Source organism: Aythya ferina (genome assembly GCF_964211825.1).
Source record: "Aythya ferina genome assembly, chromosome: Z".
Lineage (NCBI taxonomy): Eukaryota > Metazoa > Chordata > Aves > Anseriformes > Anatidae > Aythya > Aythya ferina.
The window spans coordinates 84,513,269-84,538,265 of NC_140299.1; the positions used below are offsets into that span (position 1 = coordinate 84,513,269).

At 41.2% G+C, this 24,997-nt stretch overlaps 1 protein-coding gene across 3 annotated transcripts; it reads left to right on the forward strand.

Moving 5' to 3' along the window:
* The first annotated feature begins 30 nt into the window (after positions 1 to 30).
* On the forward strand, positions 31 to 20,367 carry MELK (maternal embryonic leucine zipper kinase). 3 transcript variants are annotated; one of them, XM_084504257.1, is made up of 18 exons: positions 31 to 204; positions 338 to 438; positions 700 to 785; positions 1,237 to 1,353; positions 1,918 to 2,061; positions 3,380 to 3,448; positions 4,598 to 4,690; positions 5,494 to 5,592; positions 8,188 to 8,256; positions 8,826 to 8,924; positions 9,815 to 9,901; positions 11,039 to 11,167; positions 13,849 to 13,995; positions 14,718 to 14,943; positions 16,650 to 16,743; positions 17,190 to 17,361; positions 18,728 to 18,831; positions 19,941 to 20,367. In XM_084504257.1, the coding sequence occupies exons 2-18, from the start codon at positions 375 to 377 to the stop codon at positions 20,116 to 20,118; spliced, it is 1,977 nt and encodes a 658-aa protein (XP_084360383.1). In that variant the 5' UTR covers positions 31 to 204; positions 338 to 374; the 3' UTR covers positions 20,119 to 20,367. The 3 variants fall into 3 exon arrangements, with proteins under 3 accessions (XP_084360383.1, XP_084360385.1, XP_084360384.1); XM_084504259.1 differs by having other exon boundaries at positions 17,193 to 17,361; XM_084504258.1 differs by lacking the exon at positions 31 to 204 and adding an exon at positions 207 to 239.
* Positions 20,368 to 24,997: the final 4,630 nt, after the last annotated feature.

Consider the following 24,997-nt stretch of genomic DNA (forward strand, 5'->3'; position numbering starts at 1 on the left):
CCTCTCCCAGACCCCGCAGGGTGCAGAGCAGCAGCGCCGACCCTCCCAACATGGCCGCCCCGCTGCGCCTCTCTCCCTCCCTCCTTCCCTCCCTCCCTCCCGTTGGGCGCCGCGCGGCGGCCGCCATTGGCCCCGTGCTGCCGGCGGGTGGGCGGGGCGGGCGGTTCAAACGGCAACGGCCGCGCCGGGCGCTGTGGCGGAGCGGTGAGGCGGGGGTCGGGCCCGGCGGGGGGGTCCCGGTGGGTCCCGGTGGGTCCCGGTGCTGCAAGCGGCCCCTCCGCGCCTCGGGGCGTGCTGTGAGGGCAGCGCAGCCACGCGTGGCGCTTTGTCGTTGCAGGTGCTGGGCAGAAGGGCAGGCGCCCGCCGGCCTCAGGATGTCCGTCAGCAGCGATGAGGAGATTCTGAAGTACTACGAGTTGCGCGAAACGATTGGGACGGGTAGGAGTGCCCTCTGAGCAAAGACACCTGATTGCTGCCTGCCTGGCCGCTCTGGCAGCTGTCTGAGCACAGAGTGACTTCAAGCCCGTGAATTTTGGAGCAGGGTTCTGAAGCTAGTTGGCAGCCCATCACTCAAATCGCCTCTTCCTCTAATGAAGGCATTGCACGCAATTCGTGCTGCGTACTCTGCTCTGCAAGCGGGATTAAAAGGATGAAAGCATGTTATCACGCTGTGTTAAATGTCCGTGTTTTCACTTTTAGGTGGGTTTGCGAAGGTAAAGCTGGGACGACATCTTCTTACTGGTGAAAAAGTTGCAATAAAAATCATGGACAAGCTTGCTCTAGGGGTAAGTCAAAAACATTTAACATTTGATAGCATCATCTGTTTCTTGTGCAGTTCTCAAGAGCAAAGGGGTGCGGTACATAAAGATGCTGCCTACTAGCCCTCCTGCCTTTTAAAGGATGCTGTAGAGTTCAAGGAATGTTGTTAACAAAGCACCGGAAACGTTGTGCCTTCTTGTGAAGCGGGCAGTATTCACTCGCTGTAAAATGGAGGAAGTTGAAAATTATTACAATAATTCAAACAAAATGCTGATGAAAACACTAGTTATTTTATGTCTTCAGGTTTTGCTGATCAGGATTATATGGGGGGAATGGAAGAGCTGTAGATGAGTTAATGTTGAATAATTTACTGTCAGAAACATGCTGTGAAATTTTGACTTCTGCAATAGTCTGCAATAGTTTACTGTTGTGTCAAAGTAGTCATCAAATTCATACCTTATGTTCATGGTCTCTTAGGATGACTTGCCTCGTGTTAAAACAGAAATTGATGCCATGAAGAATTTAAGTCACCAACATATTTGCCGGTTGTATCATGTAATAGAGACATCCAAGAAAATATTCATGGTCTTAGAGGTAAGAAATAGTGTTTTTGCCACGCCTGAGGTTACAGTACACGATCTGTCTGCTTTAGCAGTATGTGATAATATAACAGTAAAGTTGAAATGATGCATTTCTTAAGAGGTTACCTAACTGATGAGTTTGTTCAAGATTCATTGCTTTAAACATTAAGCTGAAAATACATATTCTGTCTTCTCGTAAAAGCCACTCTTTGGTGTTCACAAAAAGTGAAATAAGTTTAATTCCTACCTCGCATTTCAATTATTTTAAAATAGCATCAGCAAGGTCTGTGAGACACCAGAACTCCGAGGTGATTGTCATCTCCTGCGTGATTTGCACCACCCATGACAAGAGTGTAATGTCTTGGATACAAAATTTGAGGCAAGGGTCAGACTTCTTGGCTTGTGTGGTTTGCTGCAGTGGTGACCCATGCCAAACTTTTGGATACTGATAAAGCAAAGGGAATATGTAGAGAGTCCTATAGCTGCTGTCCAGTGCTTTCTGTGATCTCATTGCTACTTAGACTTCCTGGATATGCTCTAAACATATTCTCTTTTGCACTTTACCTTCTTATTGCAGTATTGTCCTGGAGGAGAGCTGTTTGATTACATTATTTCCAAGGACCGTCTTTCAGAAGAGGAAGCTCGTGTGTTTTTTCGGCAGATTGTTTCAGCAATTGCTTATGTTCACAGTAAGGGATATGCCCACAGGGACCTCAAACCAGTAAGCCTGAATAGTAGTTGCATTTTTGTAAACAATAACAAATGATCTGATGTCTTCTGGAAATGTATTGTTTCTGCTTGCTACTGTGTGCCTCAGCTGAGCCGGATGTGGCTGACCCTGAGAAGGGATTTTCCTCTGAAATAGAACATAGTACTGAGAGTACTGCATTCAGCTCTGAGGCCTCCAGCAAAAGGACACAGAAGTATTAGAACAAGTCCAGAGGAGGCCACAGAGATGATGAAAGGCTGGAGCACCTCTCCTATGAAGTCAGGCTGAGGGAGTTGGGGTTGTTCAGCCTGGAGAAGAGAAGGCTCCAGGGAGACCTTTTAACAACTTTCCAATACCTAAAGGGGGCCAAAGGAAGGCTGGGGAGGGACTCTTTGTTGGGGATGTAGGGATAGGACAAGGAGTAGTGGTTTTAAACTGAGAGTGTAGATTTGGATTAGCTATAAGGAAGAAATTCTTTACTCTGAGGAGTGTGAGACACTGGAAGAGGTTGCCAAGAGAAGCTGTGGATTAAGACCAGGCTGGATGGGGCTTTGGGCAGCCTGGTCTAGCAGGAGGTGTCCCTGCCTGTGGCAGGGGGAGTGGAATGAGAGGATCTTTAAGGTCCCTTCCAACGCAAACCGTTCTGTGACTCTCTGCTCATGCTCTAAATGGGAGCAGAGCAGAGATATGGAACTAATTTGGATGTTGGTTAGGCATTTCTGTTATGCTCTTTGTTCCAGTATGCACCTGGAGAGAGCCTTGATGGTGTCAATCTGTTGTGCACACTGTCATGGTTTTGTGCCTCAAGGAACAGAGTCTGATAGCTTAAATGAAGGATACGTATAGACAGGGTGCAGAATAAGATGCACGCTACTGGCCCCATCCTATAGCTTCTCTGTCTTTGCAGATTAAGCATTGTTTTAGTGGTTGGAAGATTTGAGTGTTTCTCCACAAATTGGTTAGAACTTTACATTTTTTAGAGATGCTGATATCTCTGAGAAAAGCAAACCCTTGGAGCTCAGGCAATTTCCCAGACAGCTGATGAGATCTTTGTCTCCAAAGAGCTTTTCTCCAAAAAAAAGAAAGCGCTGTTTGTGCCTTTTGCAAGGAATTGGCTTCTAGACAATGAGCTGGTGAATCCGGAGGAGGATACGATAACTTGGGTTGGAAGCGACTGCAGCGGTCTCTGCTTGAACCTGGTGCTCAAAGCAGAGTCAGACGCAGTGTCTGAGGGCTTTATCCCGTGCCATCTCCAAGCCCTAAAAAAAGAAAAGGTGGTTCCTCAGATGCTCAGCTGAAAAGCATTGCTTGCTGCTTTCTCTTTCACCAGGAAAATCTGCTGATTGACGAGGAACATAATCTGAAGCTGATAGACTTTGGACTCTGTGCAAAGCCAAAGGTAAGAGTACCTGCTCGATCCAATACTATGTGCACCAAAGAAATGCGTGTTTGACCACAGAATGCAATGCAGTGACTTGCCCAAACACCCTAAAGTAAAGCCATTGATGTGGTTGGGATGCAATTACTGCTTCCTTGGAAGGGACTGAACTGCGCAAGAGAACAGTTAACAGCTGTGGCTCTGAGCAGTCTGTTAAATCGTTTTCTCCATGTAGACCTGATATTTTTGTAATCTAAGGCAGAGATCATCTGGTATGTACAGCACCTTCTGTCTCATACAAGGGCCCGTGATATCAGATTGGCATGCACTTTTCCTTCATGCATTTTTCACCTGTGTATGTCTTTCTTCAAAAGATTTTTGTGGAGATGGATATTGTGGATAGAACCAACAAGTTTATACAGGTGACAGATGCAGATCCTCTGGTTCTGTGTGTTTGTACTGAATTGTTTCTTGATCCTAGAAACAGTTCTGAGGAGCCTTTTCTGTTTGCCTTTTTAACATGCAAGGTGGGTGCTGGTGAGGATCAATGTAATGAGGAGACAGTTTTAGGGATTCCAAGGGAGTTATTCACCCTCAGCTTGTTTTACTTGACTCAATAGAGCAAGTTAGAGCATCATGCTGGTAATCAGGACCAACAGAGCATCAGTTCAGTGGAATAACATCATCTTATTGTGATCTGTGTAGAAGACAGTGCATGTGAAATAATAACATGGTTTTGATAAGGAAGTGTTTTATCAGTGGGTCTTTGCAAAGTTATTGCACTAAATATTGTCATAAATAACCATCTAGCCTCATGCTCAGTAGCTCTTAGATCACTTCGTCACAGGTTTGTATCTCTTATCTGCACGTTTGCACAAGGAATTCATCTTAATAGATGAGGAGCTAAGGAAAAGAATGCATCTTGCCAAGGAACATAGATAAAGGAGCAGTTTGGGATCAGAACATGTTTGTGGTTTTAGATGTTTATGGTCTTAGACTATTTGCTTAGTAAATCCATAAGTTACAACAAAGCAAAATAAAAGGTGAACATAGATGCATTGCAGAAAAAGAGGGAGCCTCTGATGCTTCTACTGTGTCAGTACTAGATGACATAAAGCGTGTTAGAGCCAAGGCTTCAGTGTGATTATTCCGATTTCTGTGTTATTCTAGGGAGGCCTTGATTACCATCTGAACACCTGCTGTGGAAGCCCAGCGTATGCAGCACCGGAGCTGATTCAGGGCAAAGCATATATTGGATCAGAGGTATGTAGCAGAGTTTTAGTGTGTGATTTTTTTTTTAATTTTTTTTTTCTCCTCTGGTGCCCTGTTTGTAAAGGCAGTGAAGTTGGGGTATGCTCACTTGGTTTCCCTCCTGAATGCCCCTGGACAGCATTACTTTGGTACTTCCCACAGCTGCCTCAACTAGCCTTAGCAGTCGCAGACTCAAACAGTACCGTTGGCCACAGGTCAGGTAGCTGGCTGGTTTATCTCTGGCTAATCCTTACCTACCTCCACCAGTTGCTCCATCTTTTAGTGCCCTACAAAACAGCAACGTTCTTCTACTACAAAATCTTTGAAAGAGCAATGTCCTCTGTCAATTACTCCTCACTTGTCACAAATTTTTGTGCAATCTCAAAGTTCTAATGATTTGTCAGGCTTTTCTTTAGCTTGCAAGTTGTGCATGAAGACTTGGTCCCTTTTTGTTGCACAATGTTGTAAAAAACAGAGTGCAGAAAATGTGAAGAGGTTTCTCAGCTTTGATTTCATACCTGAAACTCTGGGACTACTTGCAATTTGTTAATCTATCCAAAATGCTGTAATGGGAATCCCTTCAAGCTTCTTAAGTTGCTTTGCTATTAGGATGGAGTCGGTCTTTTGTTTGCTCTCATAGCTTTGCACTGTTGTTGTTGGCCTCTGATTCTTGTTTTTTTTTTTTTGTTTAAACAAGATGAGCCTACTCTTCATGAAGTGTGTGGGGACTTTGCCAAGGGCGGACCATATGGTCTGTCATGAAGCCCTTTTGTATACATCTGCTTTGTGAACATCTACGCGCTTTTATTTTTTAGGCAGATATTTGGAGCATGGGTGTACTGCTGTATGCTCTGCTGTGTGGCTTTCTCCCTTTTGATGATGACAACGTCATGGCAGTCTACAGGAGGATAATGGTAGGTGTTGGTTGTGCTAGGAGGGACATGGCTGAGTGTTGCTAGAGGTTTGCATTTCTGGTGACAGAACCTGCTAGGCTTTGCCTAAGGCAAAAAGGCCTTTGTGCTGAATTTTGTCCCTTTCTGCTGCTCTTCCTAGCCTTTTGTGCATTTCTTCCATTGGCCTTCCCGGTACACTAGCCTGGTGCAACTGGTGGATGATAGCAAGTGGAGTTTCAGAAGAAGAATTTTCTTGTCAATGGGCTGGATTTTGGGGGGGGGATCCTTCATCTGCTTTCTCCATATGCTGTGACAGAACCGTAAATCTGCCATCGGATTTTCCAAGATTGACTGTTCTTGAATACCAGCTATTCTCCTCTCTGGGAAAGGCAGGATTCTGCCACTGCTATTGAGATTTCCTCCTCCAGAATGAGCATGCAAAGAGCTTTCTTCCATTCGATGCTTTTCCTGAAGAGGGCTGAAACCTAGGTGCAGCATTGTAAATGTCATCCAACAAGAGCTGAGCAGAGGGCTCAGCCCCCTGGTGTGTTGGTGCTGCTTCCTAATTCAGCCCACGGTAGTGTTGGGCATCTTTTCTGCCAGAAGACACCCCTGGCTTACATTCAGTGTGCTGTCTGTCAGCACTTCTTTGTCCAGAATGAGGAGGAAATGCAAGACCCCATAAATTGCCTCCAACAGAAAAGGCTGAGTAAGTAGTAAGTAACAGCACTGAGTTGTTGGTTCTGTTTCCCTGTAAATTCCTCCCAGTACAGCTGAACAGCTGCTGTTTGGCATCCTGTAGACACCTCCACAAACCACTTGCAGGCTGCCAGCAAATTTCTGTTCACAAAGCCTCCAGTAAGCCAGCGGAGTGTGGAACAGCTGTGTTGGCTGAGGTCTTTGGCTTCCTCTACCTGCTTCTCCTTCCTTGACCAAGAGATTGGTATGACTGGAAAGTAGAGCATCCTGAAGAGGATTCAAGGACTGTGGTGGTAGGAGGGGACAGGAGATCTTTTGGAGTCTTCAAGGATGGTTTCTGCGGAGTTGAGGCCTCACTTCACGAGAACCAGGAGCTGCATTCTTTGGAGAGGTGAAACATTGGCCAGTGGAACTTGTTGAGGTGAACAGAGATGAGCAAGTTTTAAAACTCAGTCTGAGTGCAGTGGAAGAGGGAAGCCTCACAGGTATTAAGATGCAGGCTTGCTATTACTGCTCTGAATTTGTTTTAATTCTGTGTGGCTGCGAGATGAAAATTGCTTGAAATGGAGACACTTAGACATGCTTGTGGAATTTAATTTCACAGGTTACAGATGCTGAAATGTACTGTAATCTCAGCTCAAGGCTGTTGGAAGGCTGCTGCTTGAATCTAGGCTCTACAATTACCTTAAAGGAGGCTCTAGCGAGATGGGGACGGGTGTCCCCAAGCACCAAGCGATAAGACAAGAGGAAATGGCCTCCAGTTGCTCTGGAGGAGGTTTGGCTTGGCTATTAGGAAAAATTTCCTCATTGAAAGAGTTGAGAGGTATTGGAACAGGCAGCCCAGGGAAGTGGTTGAGTCACCACTCAGGAGGCATTCAAAAACCATGTAGATGAGGTGCTTGGTGACATGGTTTAATGGTGGGCTTGGCAGTGTGAGGTTAAAGGATGGATCAACTGATCTTAGAGGTCTTTCCCAACCCACGTGATTTCCCAACCCACATGGTCCTGTGGTTGGAAGTAGGATCACAGCGCTTGCACACATTGTTTCTTTCCCTGGAATGTTCCACATCTCTTCATTTGGGAATACTTAAGACAACCAAGTACGTGCTATAGCTCCTGCAAGAAGAAAATACTTCTGGAGTGATCTTATGCTTCTGGTAGCTCTTGCGAGGCATTTGCCTTCCAGCACTGTCCTCAGTCAAGGAGATGCTACTTGTTTTACCTTGTGTCCTGATCTGTAGTGATATATTAAAAGCAAAATGGGTAATGGGGCTCCTTGGATCCACATGCAGATCATGTGGATTTGATGCCTTACTTTCCCAGTAAAGCTGCACTGTGAAATCTGAAATCTGCCCGCCATCTGTTTCTAATGATATCACTAACCATGTTTGTGAGGATGGAACAGGAGGTCTGGTGAGAGCATCTGCAGGAGTAGCGTGCTCCTGATGGATGGACCCCATGGTGCAGACCCATATTGGAGCAGTTTCTGAAGAGCTGCTGCCTGTGGGCAGCCCCCGCAGGCTCAGTTTGGGAAGTACGGCATCCCCTGCAAGGGACCCCATGGGGAGCAGGGACAGAGAGGGAGGTGTAGGGAGCAGCAGGGACAAAGCATTATGGACTGACCTATTCCCTTGCATTGCTCAGGGGGAGGAGGTTTTTAGTTCTCACTGCTCTAGTTTATTACCATTTGTCAATACATTACATTGATCTTCATTACACCAAGTCTGTTTTTGTTATAACGGTATCTGGTGAGTGATCTCCCTGTCCTTATCTCAACTCTCAAACATTTTTTGCATGTGGCTGTTCTTCCTTTTTCGCTGAAGAGAGATGTCACTATCACCTAAGTAATTTAATAATCCTGTTTGACCTAACTATTCAAGGTTCATTCTACACCCTCTTTATTTTTTTTTTCCACAGAGAGGAAAATATACTATTCCAAAGTGGCTCTCTCCTAGCAGTACACTGCTGCTTAGCCAAATGCTACAGGTAAAGGTGCTGCTTCTACTCAGATAGGTCTACAAAATGCTATTTCATTAGGTCGGAATACTACATCTATGAAGTACTTAGAAAATATTTGGTGTTTGAAGATAAACTCTTATATGTCTGAATCTTTGAAGGAAAGGTTAGCCTTGTCTTCTGCAGAAAATTCTCATGCAAGAATGTAATAATAGTTCATGGATATAGAAATTAAAATGTAAATAATTAAATGAAGTCTTGAAGCACCGTGCATTTGGGTGTTCTATTGATACAGCACAATTAAGAAGTGTTTATAAATGAGATGTTTTATAAATGAAGCTGAGCATATTAAATATGCCTTCAGGCTACGTCTAGGCAGTGTAGTCCCTGCAGAATGTTACTGGAACATGTACTGTAACCATAGGTGCTGTAACTGTTATTCACAGCTCAGACATTTAACCTTCCTTTTGGTGGGGTTCTGAAACATTGTTGGTTTCTATTCTATCCGTTCTAAGCACCCAGAAGGTCTGAATAAAAGATAAGTTTTTTCTTCTATTCTCACAGATTTGTGTAACAACTTGATTCTTCCTGCCCACTAGGTGGACCCAAAGAAGCGGATTACAGTTAAGCATCTGTTAAGTCACCCGTGGCTCATGGAAGGTTATTCAGATGCTGTCCACTGGCAAAGTAAATACCCAGTAAGTACACTTGCCAAGGAGGTTCCTTGGCATTTCATGTAATCTTATTTGTCACAACGGTACTGGTTCTTTGCCATTTCTTTTGAGGAGGCATTTCAAGGTGTGTTGTCGTTGTATTCTGTAGTTGATGCTTAATTAGCAAAACAGCTAGCTTCTCATCAAAATGTGCAGAATTTCTGTATATGAGCAGCCAGTTGATTCTCCAGGCTCCTTGGTCAATACTTTTGTTTAGGGGGTAAAAAACAAGTATTATTATTTTTCTTGGACATGCTTATGGTTTATCTTAATTCTAGTTCTCACTGAGAATTGCTCGTTTGGCCAACAACCTGACCTCTTTGAAAGCATGTTTGTCCTCTCTGTACTTCAACTCTTTTGATGTGTGTGAGTTGAGGATAGTGTGGGGGCTTGGGGGAAATTCCAGCTGTCACCAAGCGCTGATGAGCGGCTGATGCTCATTTGCAGCCAATGCCTCCTGCTGGCCACTGGCTGCCGCTGTTTGTCTAGGTAAAGAACAGCTTGTTGCACACGCACTGTCAGTTTTAAGCGGCTCTGGCAAAGACGTGCATGCCTGATGTAGCTTTGCATATTTAAGAAGAGATAAAAGTGTAGCTTCCACTCAAGTGAAAAATCTCATCTGCACACAGCCTTTCCTATGTGAGTTCAGAACCTCTCACCAAGGAGGGCTGAGACGCTGAAGTTGCTGAAGTTGTGTGACTTTCTCCGTTTACTCACGGCAACATTTAGCCATGATGCTAACTAAAATACAAAATGTGAAATCTTGGATAATTAGGGACTCCGCCTGCGGCATATCACAACAGTGTCATGGTCAGATGTGTCTCGGTGAGACAACCTGAAAGCCTCATGCTTGAATGTAGTGCGTGTTCTTGCAGCAGGGACACCTTGACGAGGACTGCGTGACAGAGCTTTCCGTGTTTCACAACCAGAGCAGGGAGAGTATATCGGAATTAATATCAGAGGTAAGAAATACACGTTGTTACTTTGTTGTAATTAAGCATGCTGATACAGTAAGTAACCTTAGCGTATTGGCAGCCTCATGGTCCCTTATTCTCAGGCGTGAGTTTTGCTGTGCTTTTCCAACCTACGGAATCCCCACAGAATTTCAGATCTGTCAGTACAGCTCTGAAGCTCAAATTTGCCTTTTCTTTTTCCTCCTTTCATTGTGTTTCCTAAACTTTATTGATATTTTCTACCATGCTGATATCCTTATGAATTTCTGAAAGGCAAAATAGACTCGCCCTAAAGATGTCTGGCTGAACAACAGATTTCATGCACTGGCTGAACTCCGTGCTTTGAAATGTTCTGATAGCGGAGGGAAAACTTTCAGTGCATCGCTCAGCCAGGCTATAAAATAAGCGTGGGGGAATTACTTTTCACAACTTTGAAAGAAGTGAATCAGTTCCTGTCCCATTGGAATATAAATGACAAAAGCTGAGCTGACTAGCTGTAGAGGAATTGTACCAATGTGTTAGTGGTGATATTCTAACCTGGTAGAAGAGACTTACAACATGAGGTGGACCTGATTCTAAAAATTGTCCCTTGAATTTGAATATTTTGAATAAGGGAGAGTAGTTCTCTCAATTAAGTTTGTGGCATTTACACAGTCCTTTACTGGAGGATTTCTAATGTGTTATAACTAATTCAAACTAGCAATACTATGCTGCGAGCCTGTCAACAATTATACCTGTGGTACTCATTGTAGTCAAGCTGCTGAAAATCATACCAAAAATAAATGTTGCTTGGGGTTAGGCTGGAACATGACACAAAAAAAAAATGAGAGTCTGGTTGAAATGCTAGGCAAATCTGAATTAACAGGGGCTTTGCCATTCACTTCTGTGCAAAGATTCTTGTCTTGGCCTTAGTTTTCACTCTTAATGTTTTTATTATACAGTAAGTTTCAAGCACGAAGAAGTGTCTTCTATATTTCAAATGTGTTGTGTGAATCAGCTGAAGTTTGAAACTATCTGAACATGATCAAACTTAAGTGTTACACGTCAGGTGGAAAAAAAAATCAGAAATGCAAAACTTTTCAGAAGACTGAGCTTACCGTCTACTTACAACTTTTCCAAAGACATCTAAATACCTTTGTTTTCTAGTGGAATTACGACCAGTTGTCAGCAACATATCTCTTGCTTCAATCCAAGAAGGCTCGTGGCAAGCGCATTCGCTTACGGGTTCCATTGCTAACAGAGCATGCCAGCACAACTCCCTCAGCAGGCCCAGAGGTAAGTTTCAGAGTTCAACAGGACAACATTCTGATAAAAATGTTTCCATGTCAACAAAGTTCTGCCTGGGAAAGCAGATTGATGCCCTAATCATCAGTAAGAGAGTATGTATGCAGCCAGCTCACCTACATGTTGGATGAAGGGAAGGTGGCAGACGTTGTCTTTCAGGATTTTAGCAAGGACTTTGATTCTGTCCTTATGGCATCCTTCTGGTCCAGCTATGCTATGAAGAGGTGAACACTGCTCTGGGTGATGAAGAGGCTCAGTGGCAGAGCCGAGTGTTGTGGTGAATGGGCCTACTGGCTGGTAGACAGCTAGTGGTGTTCCCCAGGGCTCCATCCTAGGGCCAGTCCTGCTCAACATTTCTATCCATGACCTGGATGCAGGTGTGGAATACATCCTTAGGGAGTTTGCTGATGATACTCAACCAGGAGTGCCTCTGACTCCCTGGAGGGAGGAGAGGTCTTGCAGAGGGATCAGGACAGACAGGAGCATTGGCATCAAGTTCAGCAAAGGGCAATGCCGGGTGCTGTGCTGGGATGGAGCAGTGCTGAGGTTGGGCACAGATGGGACAAGTGGCTGGGGAGCAGTTCAGCAGGAGGAGACCTGGGGATGCTGGTGGCAGCAGGCTCAATGTGAGCCAGTGGTGAGCCCTGGCAGCCAAGGGGGCAAACCTGTGTTGGGGTGCATGAGACACAGCCCGGTCAGCCCACCCAAGGGGGAGCATCCAGAGATGGGCAACAAAGCTGGTGAAAGGGCTGGAAGTCATGTACTGTGAGGAGAGGCTGAGGACATTTGGGTTGTGTAGTTTGTAGAAAAGGAGACCAAGGGGTGACTGCATTGTTCCCTGCAGCTTCCTGAGGAGGGGAAGCACACAGGGAGGTGTTCACCTCTGACCACTGAGAACTAGTGGAAGGATGTGTGGGAACAGTACCTTGGAAGGTTCAGACTAGATGCCAGGAAACATTTCTTTGCCAAGCGGGTGGTCAAAGACTGGAACAGGCTTCATAGAGTTGGTCATTGCTCTGTGCCTGTCAGTGTTCAAGAGGCTTTTGGAGAATGACCTCGTTAATATGCTTCAACTTTTGCTTGGCACTGAAGTGGTCAGGCAGTTGGAACTGATGATCTTTGAAGGCCCCTTCTGACTGAATTGTTCTGTTCTAAACAGTTCAGTCTCCTCATTGTTTGTTTTAGCCAGCTGGGCTGCTACTACAAAGTAGTACTACTGGAACAACTAGTTGGGAGTACCACAGAGAATCTCCCTTTAGCAGCTCCTGAAACCAAAATAGCCCATTCTTTGGCCTGTGTGAGTGTTCCAGATTGCCTTTTGTGATCGCAACCTTCTTACTTTTCCGTATTTGTCACTAAATATTTTTGCACCTTGTTAGTTTTTTGGCTTAGTAAGGAAGGTCTTCTGAAACATCCTGGCATGTCATCCAGGCAGCCTACTTTGAAATGACGTGGATACTATATAAGTGGATGGTTAAAGGGCAGAGACCTGTTCCTCCTCATCTGCTTCCTTTTTGAACAGAATCTCTGAGAGGAGTCAGGTTATTTTGAGTAAAGGAAACATTTTTTATTTTTTTATTTTTCCTGAGGAATTCGAATCTTAAGTGCTTTTGTGTGTAGCTAGTTCTTAATTTTTGTTCCTGTGCTTTGGCAGAAAAGTGCACATAGGTTGCTTCAGAATTTGTCTGAAGTTGCTAAATTGCTTGCAATATCGTATGTAGTATGCAGCCATCTGTAATGTCAGCAGTAATTATGCTTGACAAACTCAAAAGCATTCAGTAAAATTTCAGACTTAGTGTAAGCCATTCCTTCCTTGACCTCTGAACTTCTGTATAAAAATGTTAGCTAGCTAGCCGAACGTGCTATTCTCTGTAAAGACAAGCTCTCAAAGTAAATACATTATTAGGCATCTAATTCACTTGAAAGTAAATTATTTCAGTTCATTCATCCAGCTGCTCTGTAATACAGATGAGATTCCTAAGATTAGTAGTGCTGCATAACAGACTATGTATCATATGTGACTTCAGCAAAGTGGTATGAAACAAGTCCTTGGGAAAGGGGCTCCCAAAATCAAAAACTAGAAACTAAGGATCCTGTGATATTGTTATTGAATGTGGTGTGAGACATGAAAGTGAGAAATCTTGACTGAAGTTGTGAATTGTATGATTTAGTAAATCATACTTTGTCTAGGCTTGCATGTAGGTGAAGTCTTCTGAATGCTGGTTCAAGTGTTACTGTGGATTCTGCAATCACATGTTTTGGATGTGATGTGTTTACTGTTATCTGTCCCCCTTTCAACCTTCGCTGCCTTCTTCTCTGGGGTTCTTTCCAGCTTATTATTTGGCTTTTGATGAAAAGAGCTCATGGTCCAAGTCTTGAAATCAAAGGCAGGTATTTCTGTGAGTTGCTACTCTTCTTGACACTGGTTGGGAAAGATGTGCTTTGAGAATAATTTCCTATCTGCTCTTGATATAATTGACAAATCAACTGACAAATCTACAATGGCAATATTAAGATCTTATCATAGGCTGCTGCCATGGGAATTTCCATTAGCTGTTAGGAATTTATATATATAAAAAAAAAAAGGCAGTTTTAGATGTTACTGATTTTTCTTCTGATGAAATCTCACTTTTAATACTGCAATGAAATCTCAACCGAATCTTTCTTTTCAGTCTGAAAAAACTGTGACATATGGAGATGCACCAGGCTCGAGTGAAATGCCGTATGCATTTGGATCCATGGAATTTTCTGATGCAGCTTCACTGTTTGAAGAGTCTCCATTGGAAGAGTTTATTCTAAGTAGTCACGGAACAAAGCAGGTGTTTGAAGAACTAGTGTTAGTTCCTTAAAGAAAAAAACAAACAATTCTTAATGCAGAAATCTTTTTCTCGTTGTACATAACACTTATTAAATATTTCAACATTTAGTGTTCCATGGCCAAAAAAAGTTACAGACTGAGTAAAGAAGTATGCTCAGCTAAATAATTAAAATGATTAATATTTAACACGATTAATTTAATGAGAACCTTAACTGTGACCTTTAGTTTGCATAAAAACAGCACGTAAAGGAATAAGCAAATGAGTCAAACAGGATTTTAAAACACATTGCGAAATAAGGCATAGCTAATGAGATTTTGGAGCTAGGCTAGAGCTGGACAGGTCTTTGAAGGTACAGGAAGAAGTTCAGTATTGGCAAGAAAATCCACAGTGAAGCAGTTCAAATTTATAAGCTTAAACCAAATGCAAATTCATAGCTGTGTTTAGATTAGCTGGTGAGGAATAAATACTATTAAATATGGAAGCTGGAGAATTTAAATGATCAGATAAAAGTCAAATGACTCAATCTGTCAGAAATCAAGTCATTGTAGGAGGGAATGTAGTACTGAAGATTTTAACTGTTTTGCTCAATAGATGAGTAGTGTATAATACTTCTATAACCATTGTGTCTGACCTGCTTAGATTTTAGAATTTCCTTGTCAGTAACTTCCCTGAATGTGATCAGAATACAATAAAAAATGTTTTTTTTGTTACATCTCTGGCAGCATTCAAGGCATGATGCTCAACTGGATAATACGGAATTCACACTGTCAACTCCAGTGACAAGAAAAGTGGCATCAAAGAAGCATGCAAACAAAGAGAATGTTGATACAGAGTCAGCGTTAAAAAATGAAATGCCCTTTGCGCTTCCTGCTCCAAAGACTCCGCTCGGAAAGAGTCAGATTGAGAAGCAAGGACAAGGCATATCCATTCAAGTACCTGCCTGCAAAGGTATGTTGTGTGTAACAAATGAAAACCAAGAACATGTGTTGCTTAGGAATACAGTAAATTAAAATATGAACACAATATTTGTGTATCCAAAGCATCTGTTTCTGTAAGACTTTTGTTTTGTCACAGTATACAGTCACCAGCCTGTACATCAGACAATGTGCTGCAAGAGGTTTAACCATATGTCAGGGAGTCATACTCTTATGTTAATTACAGAAGTCATTACTTCTTACAGTTTCATGTGAATGTGCCTTTGAATGCACTTTGGGAATCAAGTGTTGTATTCCTAAAACTAGCATATGTTTCTGCTTTCCCATGAAGGTTTAGAAGATTTCTTCATTCTTTGTTTTTTGTTTGCTATTACCTTGAGTGAAAACAAAGCTATGCTTTTAGTCATCTGGTTTTATTGCTTTTAGCTTTTAAAAGAAATCTAACTGCTGGATTTCTCATGGTAGCCTATCTATTTTCACAGTACCTGTCCAGAGTGGCAGTGAAAGTACTTCTGTTAACAATGTGAAGTCTTACAGTTATGTGATGGACCACAGAAACCTGCGTACATTATGTCAGCTCATCTAAGTTCCAAAAAAGGCCGGCCTCAGCCTTCATTCTTATAAAAACTGGCACATCCTGTATACCTCTTACTGTTTCCTTCAACCATTGAAACTAAAGTTTTGGTGTTGATTCTGTAAATGTTAATTCTGTCATTCAATACTAAGGGCTCCTTACAACAGGAGACTTTTCTGTTCTAGATAATAGGGGATATTGTTGAGAAACACTAGGTGATTGCAGGATGACACTACATTATAAAGGGTATTGAACACATCACTGTCCTTCGTTAAGTATTTAAGGAAGTATTTAATGGCTAGTAGTTCGTACAAGTTTGATTTTTGTCTTAAGATTATATGTGGTAACTTGTGATGTTTCTCTTCATGGTAAGTTTAAAAGGTTAAAGTAGGTACTTCTGAATTGAGAAATGCAGAAATATGGTTCTAGCTCATTTTAGTTAGACATTCCTGAGAGTTAAACCAAACTTTTTGTTTCACTGAATGTTCCTACATTCAGGATAGGTAGGAGTAATTCCTAGGGATAGCAAGTGGTGGAAGTAGCAGTTAGTAATTTTGAGATCATCATTGTCTGGGGCCAAATGCAGTGCTATAACACTGAAACTTGGAGCATTTAGATATGGTTCAATTGTAACAGCTCTTATATGGACAGTTTCACTTATGGTTTACTTCTGCACATTTGAAACAACTCTGCCAGTGTTGATAGTGGAACTTTTTATACTAATATGTAGTGTGTATTATTAAACATGGCTATATCATTCACACCTTTTCATATAAAGGAAATGACTTGGTTTGGAATGCAACTGTTTAACATAGCAAATTCCTCAGTATTTATCATAGGACCAGTGGCAGAGCAAGAAAGCACTTCTAATCCTCTTTTCTTCCAAACTCATAATACTGAACTGCATGGTCACTCAAAGACTTGACTTGTAGAGATCTAGGGAATTCAGCCTCAGTTTTACTTTGTGTAGCAGGGATAGTCTTGTTATATTAAAAATATGTTTTATTACTCTGAAGATGCAGGCCAGAGATAGATAGGGGGCTGATTTTAAAAAATAAATCACTAATTACAAGAAATCCTGAATTAAGAAAAATCCTGTTTCAAAAACATACCTGACCTGTTTTGGCTTGAATGTTTTCTTTCAGAGAGCCAGTTCACAACAGTCACCCCAATTAAGAAACCCAAAAATCCAGCAAATACAAACGAACTGACAGCAGCTGAGGTTCTTCCTGAGAGAAGGTAAATGTCCAGTTATTTGTATACATTTCTGATTTAGAGCAGTGCTACCTTAATCCATGAACAGCTTAGGAAGCCTTGTTTACAACAGCAAGCTGTATTCCCACTATCTGGGTTAAAACCTTCCTAAAACCTTGTTCTATATTCACTGGAAAATATTGAAGGCAGAAAAAAGTTTTAAAACTAGAAGTCAATTATATTCAGAATTCATTCCTGTTTTCTGTAATGTAAATTCTTTCTTGTTCCAGTTCCCTAGAGTGTGGTTTTCATATAAATCTCTGAGTTTAAAGCTCAACTGACTTTTAAATAGAAACTCTCTTAATACACTACACTTGGTTTTATTTACTTCATTCTGTCAGCTCCGGTAATACTGTAATAATGTATTTGATATAGCTAGCTTCTGAATACTGACATAAAACAGCTAATTACATTGTTGTTTTTTTCTTTAGCAGGTGTCACTCAGTGGAACTAGATCTCAATGTAGCTCATGTGGATAGCAGCCAAAAGAAGAGAAAGGCCAAGATATTTGGAAGCCTTGAAAGAGGCCTAGATAAAGTGATCACAATGCTTACGCCGAGCAAAAAGAAACGATCCACTAGAGATGAGCCAAGGAAACTTAAGGTATGGCTGCTGGGGAAATCTGATGTGGAAACAGAGGAGAGTTATTGAAAACATCCAGTACCTTTAGTACTGGCCTTGTGAAAACTTCTGTGGTCTGACTTGCCTGCACTCTACAGAAAAATTGCAGTTGCTCTTCCTGCATTTCTGTTACTGTGATAATTGCCCCAGTTATTGCCAGGGGAGTCAGTGCTAGTCTGAGCTCAGGCAAGTTGCCAGCACATCAAGTTGGGGATTTGACCATTGCTTTTTGTGTGCCATATAATCAAATAAGAGGGAAACAGGGTGGGTTTAAAGGGGAGCCCTAGTTGAAAATGTTTAATCACGTTTTTGTAGAAAGCTATTGCTAGCTCTCCCTCTGATGCCATAAAGTGAGTTTTGATTATATCCCTTGCTCATTTTTTGTATTCTAGGAGTGATATATATGGGAAGGTATTCCAGGACAGTTCTTAGAATTCAGGAGAATCTGAGATTAAGCTTAAAACCTAAAGAACTGCAGCCTGTAAAAGAATTTCTGACGCTGTCAGCATAATTTTTGATTTTCAAAGTTTTGATGTCTCTTCATCCAAACCAGTTTATTACTACTAGTTCTTTAAACAGCCTTAGAATAAAAAGTTCCTTTGCACAGAACACTTTAACATTAAATTAATAACTTCTACCTACCAAAGTTGATTCATAGGTTTGGTATTAGTTTTTCTAGATTATAAATGCATTGGCATAACACTAGACATTTCCATGCAGTGAACAGTGCCATATAAATCACTTAAATGGAATTTATATTTGAACAGAAGTTGTCTCTTCAAAAGAGAAGTTCAAGAAGTCACTTAGTGGACAAGTCTATTATGTGCAGCATTAAACCTTGAAATAAACAAAACTATAATCATAAACTTATGGGTAGTAAATAACCTTGTTTCCTTAAATGCTGTGATGCCTTAAGGCTAGAAAAGCCTCATGGAACCGTGTGTGTTACTTGATACTAGAAGCACCGTCTTGGCTAAGCAATAAAGGATAGACAATCTCCCAACTAAAGGGTGCTTTAAGCACAGTCTTCTGTCTGTCTTTTGTAATCCTGTCAAGCAATTACTTCCGGTTATATATAAGACTCTTTGCTGCCCTGGCCCATCACTGCTGTTTTGGATTTTATGCCGGATTAGAGATTGTGCATGCTTTGATATTAATTGTCCAGAAGTTCACCTCTAGTGTTTTTGCTGTTAACTACAGTGCCTTAATGATAATAGGGATTTGAAGCCTTCTTGTCAATATGGTTATATGTTCTAAAGCTTTCTGTATGAAAAGTTTCCATAATATCTTCGGTTTGGGGAGAAAGATGACTTTTCTTGACTTTTTTTAATGGGCTGACTACTTTTAGGCACACTATAATGTTACCACTACTCAGCTGATGAATCCAGACCAACTGTTGAATGAAATAATCGCCGTCCTTTCAAAGAAGCAAGTGGAGTATGTTAAAAAGGGGTAAGTGGAAACAAGGATGACTTCTGCATATACACATCTAAATAGCCAGTACCCTAGTCCTTGATAAAGCAAAGTATTTAAATTTACATTCTTGGCCACACTCTGTGAAATATGATGCTTTCTGAGAAAGTATAGAGAACATTAAATGTTTATGTGTGATGAAAATTTCCCACACAATGCAAAATAATGTTACATGAGGTCTCATAGAGCTCTTTGACAAATATTAAACAGTAATGGTGAGGTGACACTTAGAAGCTGATGTGAGTTTTGTCTATTCTTTGTGAAATTTTAAATATAAAAGGTTGGTTATGACACAAGTTAGACACATTGGGAGGGTAATGTTGATACCTGTAACCCTTATTATTGGCAGTAAAAACATAAATATTTGGCCAAGAGATCAGTGTATTTTTAAAAGCTGCAAAGAATCCATGCTTTGTGCAAGTTTATTTTAAATTTTAGGATTTGCTAATGAGATAAAGTACTCAGACTAGTGTCAATTCCTATTTTTGATCCAAAAATTAATATCTATTTGCTAGTTTTCCAATGCATGAAATAAATGTCTTGTATCGCTCATTAATATGTATCTTCTGAAGTGCTTGAGTATTTAATTGTCCAGTATGTCAGAATATGCCTGGACCTGTGATGCTCAAGCTCAAAATGTGGGCAGGTACATAACTACAGAGAAGAGCCCCTCTCTAGTGTGGTGATTTAAATTTCAGAATCAGTTTTTCCATTTCTCATACTAGCAAGAGTCGAGCTGTAGCCAGCCTCTCAGCAGTGGTCTCTGCAGAGAGGAAACCGGTCTCTAGGTAAAATGCAGGAACACCCCAGTGCCTTCCAGCTCTGTGCTCCATGAATCAGGGTCTGTGGCAGCAGTTCCCATGGCTGGGGTAGGCCTTTACTGTCATCTGTTTGTACTTGGGTACAAACGACAGCACTGTAGGACTGATGTATTCAAAACTCTCAGTTGACTTCACTATGGGTTGTTTTCTTAGTAATATGAATACCAGTAGGGTAATTTCTGTAAAGCACTGTTACTCATTCAAAATGGTATTTCAAAACAAACATTAAACAATTAAATGATTTTATTTCTCCTTTGTTTTGTACAGTTATACTCTGAAATGCCAAACACAGTCAGATTTTGGCAAAGTAACTATGAAGTTTGAGTTAGAAGTATGTCAACTCAGTAAACCTGAAGTAGTTGGTATCAGGAGACAACGGCTTAAAGGTGATGCTTGGGTCTACAAGAGACTGATGGATGACATTTTATCTAGCTGCCAAGTGTGACTGGTTGATGCACGTGCTGAGAAAGAAGCAGTTTTGAAAGAAGCAGGCTTTAATCATCATTCTAAAAAGATCTGTTTCGGAGAGTAATTATTGATCACATTCACAGCTGTATTTGAGAATCTGTCTTGTGTTTTTTAACCATCCCTCTTTGTATATATGTTTCCATCATCTTTTCCCTTTATAAGAAACTTCTCAACTTTTGGTATCTTAACTCTTCTGAAATAAAAATTTAAACTGTCTTTACCCCAACCCTGCTTCCCCATTTTTCACATACGCAAATATAAAAGGTATTGGTGTTCATATACTGAAGCTTATTTTGGTATAATTTCAGTTATCATGTACATGTGGTACAGAAATTCATTTGCATAATTCTTTTCTTGTCTCTGTTTAAGTAGGATTTATGGAGATCATTAACTAAGTCACAGCTGTGGTTCCCAGAGTTACAGTATATGCTCAGTGTCATACCAAATAGAACTGTCTTCAATAAATGTGAAGTCAAGAGGGCTAGGATTTAGAGTGCTATCCCATATAAAACATTACTCTAGCTCATTAGTAAGCCTCAGTGATGCTTAAAAAGTGTATGTACTTTCTGATGCTCTTGTGTTAAGTGGTCGTCGTTGTGTTAAGGGTAATGTAACACCTTTGAATTTGTGAATGGAATCATTTGCAACTTACTGTTTAAAGACAGCTGGCAGTGATGTTAAGGGAGGTGAAGAAGTGATGGGAGTCCTCCAGCCCCTCCTGCCCAGCTCTTCTCCCGTCCCTCTTAGAAAATGTATGTTTTACAAGCACTTGATATGTCACATAGCAGCGTTTATCCTTTAGCCTGCATCAGCAACATGTCAGAGCATGAGCAGCAACCACACCAGTGTAAATCCAAGTACTAGCAGTGAGAGGACAGTTTTGTTGAAGCCCTTCTATATACTATTTTCCAGTACTCTCTAGGCAAGCTGCTTTTTTTTTTCTTTTTTTTTTTTTTTTTTCTCTCCAGAGCTGAGTTATCATTTGTCTGCTTTTTAGGTAGATAAAGGGTTTGGGAAGTGTTTACTGAATTTCAAGAAAAGGTAGAAATGTATCTGAGGGTGTGTGGGAGGAGAGGGCTTCCGTTCCTCTAAGTGTTTTTGGTCAAGAACCTTTCAGATGCAAAAGGATATAAGAAAAGGGCAACACCATGAATAAGGAAAATACAATGACACAAACTTGACCAGCAATTGCTAGGAAAGCCAACACTGTGAGCCAAACCTCGTCAGTCATGGATGGATGTACTTGTAGTATGTGGAAGTATTTGTCTCAGTAAGGTTATCTGAGGACCTCGGCACAAGGGAAAATAAGGAAAAGGGGGAGTCAGAAACAAGAAATAGAGGGATGTAAATAGTGAATGTCGACAGACAGACTGTGCCCGTGTGTCTAAGGTACGTGCTTGTCTCCACTGCTGCCTGAACCTGCAGCTGTGTCCCCTGGCCCAGTCAGAGAAGCTGGGCTCCAGCAGACAGCCAGAACCATGCTGGGTGGCACTGGTCTGTGCCGGGCAGAGCTGCTGGAGGAAGCAGCCACGTGTTTAACATCCCTCACCAGTGCTAATATACAAATGTAGGTAGTGAAGCCCACCCAGTGAAGGATATCTTATCAGAGGTGTGTGACCAGCACATGAATTGTGTTTGTGTTGATAAAAGCATACCTAATCTATTGTTCCAACAAATTAGTGTTAAAAGTTTCATATCAGCACTTAAATAATGTCTGTACCTGGTTCCTCCAGCTGGAATATTGATTTTTCTATTTGATTTTTGGATGTTGAAACTTAAGCCTGCTAAATATCAGATGGAACTCAGCCAAAAATGCCAGCAGTGCATCCAAGGGCAGTAGCTGGTCCATATCTGGAGTACTGCAGTACTGAACAAACTGTTTTTTGCTTGTTTTCTTGCTTTTTTGTTTGAATACAAACTTTTCCCCAAGAATTTGGCTTCTGCATGGAACTTGATCTGAATTGCAATAAGGATAGGAAAATAGAAGGGCCGATTGAATGATGCATATTGATAAAAGTCTAGTTAATGAACAGTGTGATATGTTTTAGATCACCAACCCCAACTGCAAAGCAAATTGGATGCAGAATTGAAATATTGGCTTGCTTTTACCTTCCTTGAGTTTATATTCAGAAATTAATACAGAATTATCCTCATCCTTAAATACCTGTACTGCCAGTAGTTAGGAGAAAGTTCTGCTTGAAAATTGTGTGGTCCCTAAGAATGAGAAGACGGATATTATGAAAGGACAAACAGTAATTAAGATGTCTTGTTCCTTCGTTCTTTTTAAGCTAAAAACAATTGGGAGATAATTGATTCAAGTTGTCTTACAAGCTCTGGTGTGTGAAATACGGTTCCTCTTCATAAGCTACAGCCTTTTTTTTTCTTCCTAATGTTCCTTTCTATGAATGAATGACATCTGGCGATAAGAATCGGCAGAGTGGGCAAGAAGCAAGATTCTTTCCTGTTGTTTATTTTATTTTGTTTTGAAATTAAACTAATACTTTGCTATTGGTATTTTTTAATCTTCTTTTTTTTTTTTTTTTTTTTATCGAGAATGCTGGAATTCTATTTCAGCTGGTCCTTGGTGGGGTTCAGAAGGAGACAAAAATGAGAGTTAACCAAAAAATGAGCTGTGTGGGTAAAGAGGAGCATGGATGGTGTGCCAGGCTTACAGAAGCCCCCACAGGCAGGCACACGGGGCCAGGATGCATGTTTTGCTTCCCTGAGTTCTGACCGCATGTCTTGCAGCCTGCCAGGTTGTATATCATCATACCTATTAGTCAGTCTTGGAATCAGTTGGTATGCTGTGCCTAGGAAGCTATCCTTACTTCAGTCTCTTAGCTAGGAACCTCTTTTAGAGGTCAAACTTAATTTATGTTCGTTGCACACAAATGTGCTCATAGTGTTACCACTGAGCGTAAGTCTTATCTCTCTGTGATGCTACAATTTCTCCAAGTATATAAGAAGCCTTGACTCCTATTTGTTTACCACTCAAAGGTGTAAATGTAAAGGCATTAAAGCCCTTTCTTAAAAATTCTAGCATACACATATATATATTTCATAGAAAATACCATTCTTATATTGCCTGCCTCTTTTCTTCAGAACTTCTCAAAATTGGGTGCTTTAACAGAGGCAGGCTGTGTGTGTAAAAGGAAGCTAACGAATAGAAATTGTAACTAGCCTCTGTTAAGGTTGGGACAGAGTTGTGTGATTTCATCAGAGAAAAATAAAATTTGGAGGAGAATGAAAAAAACAAAATATGTTAACATACAGAAGCTAACGTAGTGACTAAGTCCATAGAGTCAGAGTTGGTTAAACACACCACAAAGAAAAACAGCACAGACTTGTTTTCCAGGCTTGGTCAGGGTAGAAGCTATTAGTCTAATTGCTTACACGTTGTTTAACTTAATTAAAGTTACTGTATTAACTAAGAGAATTCCTGTTCTGACATCTGTAATGTATGAAAATAGCAAAGCGTTGCACATACAAATAGGAATGCCATATGGGAAGCTTATCAAATATCAAAATGCAACCAAGTTTTGTTGAGAGAGACTGATAAAATGTTAGTTGCATCATTAGAACTTGTTGCTAACCACCAATCCCTAAAGATTTAGGCTCTGGGTGCTTGAGAGCTATAATAGAAAGGTGGCTTCAAAAAAGCTGTGCATTTTCTGTCCCCAGAGCCTGTTGAAGACCCAGGAGGTATTTTCTGTGACCTCAAAATACTTGCAGATGTTCACAGATCCATTTTCTCACAAGTCCCACATGGAGTATTTCTCCTTCATCCAGGTTCACTCATTATGTGGGACTGCACATTGCTCATTTACAATCTACACCGAGCTGTTAAAACTTACTCACCATAGTACAAGAAATGATACCTCACTAACCAGTCTCTTATTTAGTCCGATAGGCACCGCTTACAGATCTGATGTGTGTGTAAATACCTGAAGGGAGGCTACAAAGAGGACAAAGTCAGCCTCTCCCCATGACAGGACAAGAGGAAATGGGCACAGACTGAAAGACAAGATGTTATATACACACTTAAAAACAAGCTTTTCATAGTGAGGATTGTCAAACACCAGCACAGGTTTCCCAGAGAGGTTGTGGAGTCTACATCTTCGGACATATCCAAACCCCAACTGGACATGGCCTTGAGCAACATGCCCAAGGTGACCCTGCTTGAGCAGGGGAGTGGACTGAGTGGTCTCCAGATTCTTCATGTTTCTGTGAAATCCAGAGCACAGTGGCAGTGAGTGAAGCAGGCATAACTTTTTATCTTGCTCTTTATTAAATCTGACTTTGAGAACAGCAGCGCTTCATTCCAACATCTTAAGATCTTTTAGAATCCCAAAAGCCATACGGGCCCACATTAAGCCTATTGCATGAGAAACAGTGCATGAGTATGGTGGGGGTTTTTTTGGTTGGATATGTGTGTTTAAGTAGATTTGAATTACCTGACTCACCAAAAACACTGTCTATTTCTGAAAGCGTGTTTTCCTACACTTAAAACTTTGACTAGTCCCGTCTTCCATAAGTAGGGATATTGCAAAGAACAATCAATTTATACTGTATTTTCTAGGAGAAGATGAAGATTGTAGTGTTAGATAACACTATCATAGCCTTTGAACAACATGCAGCATAATTTATATAGTTCATCAAGTTAAAAAATAGATCAGGCAGATGTATTTATTTTTGTCAGTCAGCTCTAACAAAATCATGTAGATTCAGACACCCTATCAACTGTTTCCTTGGCTTAGAATGAGGGCTGTGCTTCATTAGAGAAAATCATTAGAGAAATCCACTGTCATTTCTGTTTTCATCGTATTAGGTTTTTGGCAGAGAATTTATTCAGTTTC